This window comes from Planococcus citri, chromosome 1 (assembly GCF_950023065.1).
Source record: "Planococcus citri chromosome 1, ihPlaCitr1.1, whole genome shotgun sequence".
NCBI lineage: Eukaryota > Metazoa > Arthropoda > Insecta > Hemiptera > Pseudococcidae > Planococcus > Planococcus citri.
In genome coordinates this window covers 30,671,392-30,681,164 of record NC_088677.1, presented here as the reverse complement: position 1 = coordinate 30,681,164, position 9,773 = coordinate 30,671,392, and the positions used below count along the sequence as shown (strand labels likewise).

Sequence of the window (9,773 nt, the reverse complement as noted above, 5' to 3'; positions counted from 1 at the left end):
GAGCAGAAACTGCTTCAAATAGAAATAGCTTAGGTAGGTACCTATACTTATTTAAATTTCCTGGTACAATGCAAATGTTTATTTTAGCACGCCACATAAAAATATCTACTTCGTTACAAGATAAACTTTCAAAGAAGGTAAAAACGAAGTACAGTATCTACAATATTTGTACCTAATACCTATAGGTATAGGTATTCGGGAAAAATGTGTCTTTTTCTTATGTACTTAGTTCATTTTTTATTCGTAAAGATTCACGATTTACGAAATTTTTTGAAATTTGAAATTTCCAACTTGTAAAAAATACACTTTTCAACCCGTCACCTCAGATTTTTGCGATTCATCTGCTTTAATTGATTCGGAATATCAAACTTATCTGACAGGGTTGAATGTCAAGAACTTGACTAATAACGCCTTCGGTTCGGCTTGAAAACGGTAAAGCAACCGGTGAGTTGCTGTCGAGGAACATTTTCGATTAAATCATAAAGAATAAAGTAGTTATGATCTAAAAATTTGAAGAGATTTTGCGAAATTGAAGTACTTAGGCCCTTCGAATACAAGTAAGTACCTACCTAATATTATAAGTTGTATTTTACATTCGGTTTATGTGTCAAGATAACGATAAATACCTACCTGACTGACAATTGATATCTTACACATTATTAATGTGATGTGAGAGTATAATCTCACTATCGTAATAAATTGATCTTCAAGTTGTTGATTTAAGCAAGTTATTTGATACATTTTTAATGACGTACGTAGATAGCTAGGTACCTAGTTCATATGGCAGATTAACATAGTAAGTACTTATAGTTATATGTACTTACTTGCTCAGTATATTTAAAATGTAGCCTGTCTACAAGAGCTGCAAGTAAAATTGAGTTTTATAAGTAACAATCAACCTCTACTCAGGTAGGCAGCATATATTTTCATCTGTATTTTTTATAAGTATAGTGCTACATGTGATTAAACATCTGCTACAACTGAGAAGCTCACTCATGAAATTCGAGATGTGAAAATAACACTGCCCAGATCACCAGAAGACAACTAATAGTAAAACAACATACTTTTACTTACTTAAATATTATTTTTCATCAGCCCGTCAAAATGTGTTTTTATACAGTAATATTTTTTTTAGTGCCCATTTTTTCTACCCTTCTGCCTGTAGAATCAGCCAAAATACTGGGTATTTTTCCTTTACTAAGTAAAAGCCACCATTCGATAAATCAACCAATTGTCAAAAGCTTGGCTAAAAAAGGTCACGAAGTCACCATACTTGGACATTTCCAGTCCAGCGACAATATACCAAATTATAAGGAAATTCTGATCTCAGAGACCGAAAAACTTAAAGATTGGGTGGATACTATTACAATGGAAGATAGTGTAAACTACGCAGGAGTTCAAAATTGGATAAAGATTTTTTTTACGATAGAATCATTGGGCTGTGATAAGATTCTTCGTTTAGAATACATAAAAAAGTTAATTAATTCAAAGGATATAGATTTGATCATGACCGAAATTTATCATGTTCAGTGTTTTCATTTATTGGCGCATAAATTAAACGTCCCATTGATACTTGTCTTACCACCAACTTCTGAAATGGTTCTCGACTATTTCGTTGGAAACCCCTTTATTCCATCAATTACACCTCTACGTGATACCAAATTTACAACAAAAATGAATTTTTGGCAACGTTTTGAGAATGCTTTTCAATATGCGCTGTCACACTGGCGTCAGAATAATAATATCATCTATAAGAAAGATATGGAGAGATATGCCCGAGATATTCTCAACATAGAATTGCCGACGGATGAAGAACTGAATAGACGAACAGCATTGGCCTTTTATAATAATCATCCAAGTTTCATTTCAAGACCAATGTCTCCCAATGTCATTGATATTGCTGGAATACATATCAAAGAACCTAGAAAATTACCGAAGGTATTAAGAAAATAATGCTCCAAATGAGAATTTCCAAAACATTTATTGTATACTTATAGGATGTAGAAGAATTCATCGAAGGAGCCGTCCATGGAGTGATTCTCTTTTCCTTTGGAACTACGATGAAGGCAAGCAGCATCACACCTGAAAAACTAAAAGCTATCAAGGATACATTTGCAGCTATACCTCAAAGAATTTTATGGCGAGTAAATGATTTAAACATCACTGATGTTTCACCAAACGTCATGCTAGGTGAATGGTTTCCACAACGAGATGTTTTAGGTAGGTACCTAATTCGAATCATCTACCGCATAGATCACGCAGCAATCATCTGCAGCAAGTAAAAACAATATTCAAGTAAGTACCTAACCATTGGCATAATTTCAGAGCACAAGAAAGTAATCGCTTTTATCAGCCATGGCGGTCTGTTTGGAACTTTTGAAGCTATTCACACGGCCACTCCAATCATTGGAATACCCTTCATATTTGATCAATTCCAGAATGTCAATTTATTAGTTGAAAGAGAAGTTGGTATCCACGTTGATTATTTTTCAATGGATAAAAATATTCTAATCGATGCCATAAAGGAAATCACAACAAATACCAAGTAAGCACCCATTGACTTTTTTCCTCTTTTCCTCTCCTGCCTTCTTTTTCTTTTCATTAATCCTACGGTGAAATTTTTTCAGATATCGAGAGAATATCATGAAATGGTCGAAAATTTTCAAGGATAGGCCGATGTCTCCTCTGGATGAGGCTGTGTACTGGACAGAATACGTAATAAAGCATCAGGGAGCTCCTCACCTGAGAACAACAGCCGCTGACATGCCTTTATATCAATACTTGCTATTGGATGTTCTTGTAGTGCTGTTGGGTTTTGCCATAGGATTTGCATATTTTCTGAGATACTTTTTGAAAATCTTGATTTCCTTCTTGTGTTCAAAGAAACTTAAAAAATATAAAACTACATAAAATCTTTTTAAATCATTAACAAAGAATTAGGTAGGTAACTGACCGCTCCCCCTCTTAAAGTAAATTTACGTAACGAGGAACATAATTTCAAAAAATGTACTCTCACTAAAAATTTAAAAATATCGATTGAAAAGGAACCATTTTCAGTGCTCTACCACGGATTTAAAAAATTCTTTGATATTTGGAGACACGGCATAACATTGAAAAAAAATCCTCAAATCCATTATTACAAATGTCCAATAAATCATTTATCGATTCTCGGTAAATTTTTAAAAATGACAAAATGACTCAAAAATTGATGAATAAATAGATAACATTTTTGACTTTGAGGAATAGGTATTTAATGGAAAATCTGAGATTTCGGTTACTTACTACTACCTACATGGTTAGATATGCATATCGCATCATAAGACATACAAAAACTACGTAGATATGCCAATTAATAAACCAATTATGTACGAGTATGTACTTATATAAGCAGAAAAGGTGAAAATACAGAGGTTTCGGAATTCAAAGAGATTAGGTTTCAAAATAAACATGAATTGATCGACGATATCTGGTTGCTTTTGACATTTGCACTTTTTAAGCACAGAATAAATATCACTTATCTACTCGTACTTGCAAAATAACGAAATAAAACACCAATTTATTTGCAAAATTATCGTTTGGGTCAAGACAATGTTAGTCGAAAAGAATCGGCGCATTATTAAAATTATCGTGCTATTCGAAAAATACATCTTTAAATAAATCTGTGACCTATGCAGTTATCCTATCTAAATAGGTATTGTTTTCCTCAAACGAATTCACTTATTTTAACATTGAACCGGTCCTATATATATAAACGTCAGATTACCTTTGAATTAGCGTCACTTACTCACACTATTTTTCGAGGTTAACACTAGTTGTATGTTTTGTTGATTTTTGAGAACCGAATCGTGTTTATTTAGAATTCAAAATGATGAAATCCGTAAGTAAATTTTTTCTATTACGTAGGTATAGCTTTCAAATGGGTACCTACATCATTGATTTTTCGCAGGCATAATTTTTCAGTACCTACAAAAAAACGATAGTTCCCATTTTTCAAAACAATATGTACCTAATGGAAGAGTTTAAAATTTGATTAGCTATTTCGGAAAAAAATGAATTTTTCAGTTTTTTTCTTCTTGAATGGAGGGAAGCTGAAAGTTCTTCTAAATTATTTTCACTTAAGATTTTAAGAAAAGCCATGAGAGGACTGAAACAATTTTTCAGACAGTTACCTAACAATAAATTTTTTCAATAGTAGATTTGAAATTTCTCCATTTTTACGTTTGAAAAATAATGGAGCTACTTTATAGCATAAAAAATTGGAACAAGAAAATTGATATGTTTTCAAGTTCTCAGTAATTTTTATTTTGTGGAGCCTAATTGAAATACCTAGCAGGTACAGATTCCACAAACAGTTTACTTAGGCTTTAGGTAGGTGAAATACCCGAATGCCTTGACTCTATTTCATGCTTACTTCATTTCGTACCACTTTAAATTTAAAAGGAGGTCTTGAATTTTTTTCTCTTGAGGTGTTCAGTGCAGTTTCTTGGTACCTAAGTGAAGAATGAACATCGTATTTTCGCTTGTATTTAGCACGAAAAAAAAAACACATTATGAATATTTTGAAAGTGTGGCCTCAATTTGAACTTTTGTATCGCAACTTTGAACTTTCTTTTGAAGTAAGAGTCTCAGGGGAGCGTCTCTAATTTTTTGTGGAATACTTTCAACTTAAAATTGGCATCTTTTCGAATTCAGTCAATTTAATAGGTAAGTGTGTGGTGCTTGGATGTTTTTTTTAGCTCACTGTAATGTAGCATTATTAACTTACTTATTTAGGTACACGAATTTTTTGATTATTTGTTTGTTTGATCATTTTTTTTACAATGTTGACCATTTCGCAGGAGTCACTAAATTTAATTCCATTTTATGTACTTTCAGGTATTCGTTTTATTAGTCTGCGTTTCCATAGTTTGCGCTCAGCAATATGGAGGCCAAAATGAGCAAAATCATGGTCAAGATGGTTCAAACCAAGGCGGTGGTAGTGGTTTTCATCAACCTCATCAAGGTGGCAATGGCGGACAGGGATATGGAAACCAAGGTAATGGAAGACAACCCAGTGGCGCTGGACGCAACGGCCCCCCAATTCAAGGTTACTAGAGCCTGAATATATCCCTAAGCAAGAATTTATCCAGTTATAATCAAATTAACTTGGAAAATTATAGTCTTCTATTTTTTTTGTTCTTTTTTTTTTAGTTCGAAACAATCAAACCTTTTTCTTTCATCCATACCTACATATTTTCATTTTGAATTCATTGATTTCTATTTGAAACCTTGATTTTAACCAGACTATTTTTTGTTATTAAAGTAGATGAATAAATATCTAAGCAGGTAATTTACCTAATTCTTGCAAAATGTTCACATAATAGGCATGTCAAAAATAATAAAATTTAGGTAGGTATCGTAGTAGAAATGTGATACCAATGAATACTTATATCATATTATGTACTTATGCATTGAAAATAAATTAAGTTGAAAATTAAATCTTACGTTTTTATTTTTCAGAATATCTAGGTATAGCCTCGCTCAATTTTTTTAGATAGTCAAACTCCTCAAAACGAAAAAAAAAAAATTTCGAGAGTTTTTGCCCTCAAAATTTCTAAAAAAAAATATATATTATATTCAATTTCAGAAAGTTTGAAGCCATAAAAATCAACCTCCTTACATAAAACGACATCGTTCTTTCACCAACCAAAATACGAATTTTCAAAAGCTTTGCTTTTGCCCTTTTACAGAATGAAAAATTTCATGTTTGATGCTTTTAAAAATTGAAAAAAAACATTTAAAAAACTAACTTTTTCATTAGGCAAAATTGGCATTTTCCCCTCATATTAGTCGGTAAAGTTTTGGTTGATACCTCCTCTCCTCATCGAGGAAAGCGCTTAGTTTCACCTTTGTCAATAAAGTGCCAGAAATTTTTTTTAAAAATGTGGAACACACTTTCAAAAATTTAGATGGTAATTTGCGAGTCGAAGTACTTATAGGTTCAGTCGCACTTCATACCCATACGCATTACGTTTTTGTCAAGATAGATAAGGATAATATGTCATTCAATATCCTATCCTCTCATAGGTATCAGTATTATTGCTTCAAGAGCATACTGTTATTTGTTCATTGAGTACACTTTGGTACATACTGATATGGGTATTTTATTCGACAAATTTACTTAGTACTCGCTCAGTAGGCTTGTTGAAAACACTGGCTATCAAGAAGTGTTGTAGGTATAGGTATGTGTAGTGTATTTTGGTGTTGTTCCTACATCCTTAAAGTTCCTCATGTAGTATAGATATTTCATTGTCACATAAGTGTTATGAAAAAGTAAGTAAGTGTACCCATCTACTAAGTATACCTATACCCATCATGACGATTTAGGAATTGTGATACCTACCAAAATCGGTTTCATTACAGGTACCTACATAAAAATATCGTGTAGATGACAAGCAAACATATGAAAATATTGGGGTTAAAACGCATGGGTAAGAACTTTTATCTCGTCGAAAATGGACTTTCATGTAATAGCGATCTTTTTCGTGGCATTTTTTCTCTCTAACCACCTACTAGCAGAATCAGCCAAAATATTAGGCATTTTTTCAGTACGCAGTAAAAGCCACCATTCTATACATCAACCAATTCTTAATGGTCTAGCCAACAGTGGTCATCAAGTCACCATAATAGGTCATTTCAAATCAAACCAGAATGTATCAAATTATAAGGAAATTCTTATCTCAGAGTTCGAAAAAGTCAGTAATTGGGTAGACTGCATAACTGTTGAAGATAGGACGAATTACGTGGGAGTTCAGAAGTGGTTAATGGTTTCATATACAGTAGAACTACCGAAATGTGAAAAGATTTTTCGCTTCGATTACATAAAACAATTAATAAAATCATCAACAGATCATTCAATCGATTTGATTATCACGGAAGTTTACCATATTCGATGTTTTCATTTATTAGCGCATAAATTAAACGTCCCATTGATACTTATTTTACCACCAAGCTCTGAAATTGGGAACGACTATTTTGTTGGAAATCCATTCATTCCGTCAATTACACCTCTACGAAATACAATATTTACTACAAAAATGAATTTTTGGCAACGTTTTGAGAACTTTTTCCAATATGGGTTGACGTATTGGTATCATAACATTATACAAAATAAAGATATGGAGAGGCACGCTCGTGAAATTTTCAATATGACATTGCCATCGGATGAAGAACTGAATAGAAAACCAGCATTGGCTTTCTATAATAACCATCCGAGTTTTATTTCAAGACCAAAGTCTCCTAATGTGATAGATATCGCCGGAATACACATCAAAGAAGCAAAAAAATTACCAAGGGTAAGAAATATGTAGGATTCCTCGCATCATGAATAGGTAATGTATCAAAAATTCGGTATTTATTTTTTATTCATATAGGTAGTAAGTATTATGTATTAGTTTAGTATAAATACATAGAAGTGCAGATATGTAGATAGGTAGGTAGGTACTAGGTAGGTAGAGGTACATATTTACATTTTATGCAACTTTTTTTTTAAATTCACATACAGGATATAGAAGAATTCATAGAAGGAGCCCCTAATGGAGTGATTTTATTTTCCTTTGGAACAACAATTAAAGCAAGCAGCATGGGATCTGAAAAACTGAAAGCTATCACAGACGCATTATCAGTCATACCTCAAAGAGTTCTATGGCGAGTAAATGATTTGAACATAACTGATGTTTCACCAAATGTCAAATTGGGTACGTGGTTTCCCCAGCGAGATATATTAGGTAGGTGATACGCGAGTGAGTACATACTAATGCAATTTTCATACACAAAAGTAGGTACCTAGATATACGTTCAGCAGACAAGTCGGTAAAGGGGCTTTCGATATTTTTAAATGGGTACTCTCTGTAATGCAACAACCTATATCCAATATATTTTCAGAACACAAGAAAGTGATCGCATTTATCAGTCATTGCGGCCTATTGGGAACACTGGAGGCTATTTATACGACGACTCCGGTCATTGGAGTACCCTTCATGCTGGATCAATTTCAAAATGCGAATATATTAGTTGAACGAGGAGTTGGTATCTATGTTGACTATTTTTCAATGAATAAAGAGTCTCTCATAGACGCCATTGAAGAAATCACAAAAAATAATAAGTAGGTTCATAATACCTACCTAACCTACCTACCTTAATCAAGTTTGATTGTTTTCCTCCCCTCGGTCTTTTTTCCTTTGCGGTAACGTGGAGGCATTTTTCCAGATACCGCGAGAATATCATAAAATGGTCGAAAATTATCCAGGATAGACCAATGTCTCCTCTAGATGAAGCATTGTATTGGACAGAATATGTGTTGAAGCATCAAGGAGCTCCTCATCTGAGAATAGCAGCTGCTGATATGCCGTTGTATCAGTATTTACTGTTGGATGTACTTGCGTCAATATTGGCCATTGTTATAGGTTTCATGTATTTTTTAAAATTAATCATTAAATGCATACTTTCCCTGATGTGGCAGCAGAAACCTAAGAAAAATAAAATTCAATAAAACTTCGTTAAGGTGATGATTTCTTTTTTGTACCTATACCTAATTAAGTGAATTTTCCACAGTACTTGAACCTGCCTACATTATAAAAAGATCAAGTAAGTAATGGGTCACATAATTAAAAAATGGTAAATACATACATATACTTACCTAATAGTTGAACGATAAAAGGGAGCATGATATTTTTCATTGATAAAAAATGGCGTTGACTTCACAAATTTCTCCGTGAGATAAGCAGCTCTGTTTTGGTCGCTTCTTTTTTGGCGGCATGCCAATTCTTGAAAGTTGTAAGTCCATAATTTTTTGTACCCCCTCCTCACCCCAAACATCCAAAAAAAATGATTTCCGCATTTAAAAGGTCCTCTATTTGTTCCGAAATTGCCAAACCAAAGTCTTTGTTTTTTTTTTTGCCAAATTTGCTCATAAAGTTTCTGGTTTCTTTTGCCAATTTTTCCCCCCAATTCTGCCCAAGTTAAAAACTGTTGATTTTTGGAAAAATTGTCAAAAAATGCCAATTTAGGGAGGGTGAGGAGAAAAGTCAAAAAGCGTCAATTTTTGGCAAAATAGTCAAGAAGTGCCAATTTTTGGCACAATTGTTTAAAAGGGTCCATTTTTGTCAAAATTTTCACAAAGTGTCCATTTCTGGTGAAATTGTCTAGAGGGGTTACTATTCTAGCCAATTTAAGATTGCTCAAAAAATCCCATCTTTGCTTAAATTGTCAGAAAATTTCCGTTTATTAATCAAAATGATCAGAGAGTGTCAATTTTTAGTGAGTTGATAAAAAATTGTAATGTTTTCTCGTCAAACTTCTCAAGAAGTAGTTTTTTGATAAACTGATTTTTGCCTTGCATGCCTAAAAATCGTCTTTTATTTGTTTCGAAGTTTGTCAAACAACTTTATTTTCTATTTACATCATGGAAATCGCATTTGTCGTTCGTTTACCTTTTATCTATCGTACACATTGCCTCGTTTATCGTTCATTCTTTTAAAAACTTCTCGTGGAATTTTTTAAATTTTAGTCGGTCTTACTTATATGTAATTTTGTTGTTCTCGTTTTTTTATTGAATCGTGTACCTATGTACAATTTTTTTTTCAAGTACATATTATAGTGAAATACATTTTTCTATCGTGATATTCTCTTTTTCGTCTTGAATAAATTATTTATCGTGCTAACTCACTAGGTACTGTTATTGAGATTAAATTGCAGCCGCCTGAATGAATTAAACACATGATTAATACAGGAAC

At 32.9% G+C, this 9,773-nt stretch overlaps 2 protein-coding genes across 3 annotated transcripts; both read left to right on the top strand.

The window, feature by feature from the left end:
* The first annotated feature begins 768 nt into the window (after positions 1-768).
* Positions 769-5,478, top strand: LOC135831308 (UDP-glucosyltransferase 2-like). The gene is made up of 5 exons (XM_065343694.1): positions 769-1,938; positions 1,998-2,220; positions 2,326-2,545; positions 2,628-3,877; positions 4,876-5,478. The coding sequence occupies exons 1-4, from the start codon at positions 1,105-1,107 to the stop codon at positions 2,908-2,910; spliced, it is 1,560 nt and encodes a 519-aa protein (XP_065199766.1). The 5' UTR covers positions 769-1,104; the 3' UTR covers positions 2,911-3,877; positions 4,876-5,478.
* A 639-nt stretch (positions 5,479-6,117) lies between these two features.
* On the top strand, positions 6,118-8,536 carry LOC135831307 (UDP-glucosyltransferase 2-like). Of its 2 annotated transcripts, none has more exons than XM_065343692.1 (5): positions 6,118-6,312; positions 6,403-7,334; positions 7,544-7,766; positions 7,924-8,143; positions 8,248-8,536. In XM_065343692.1, the coding sequence occupies exons 2-5, from the start codon at positions 6,495-6,497 to the stop codon at positions 8,528-8,530; spliced, it is 1,566 nt and encodes a 521-aa protein (XP_065199764.1). In that variant the 5' UTR covers positions 6,118-6,312; positions 6,403-6,494; the 3' UTR covers positions 8,531-8,536. The 2 variants fall into 2 exon arrangements, with proteins under 2 accessions (XP_065199764.1, XP_065199765.1); XM_065343693.1 differs by having other exon boundaries at positions 6,118-6,316.
* Positions 8,537-9,773: the final 1,237 nt, after the last annotated feature.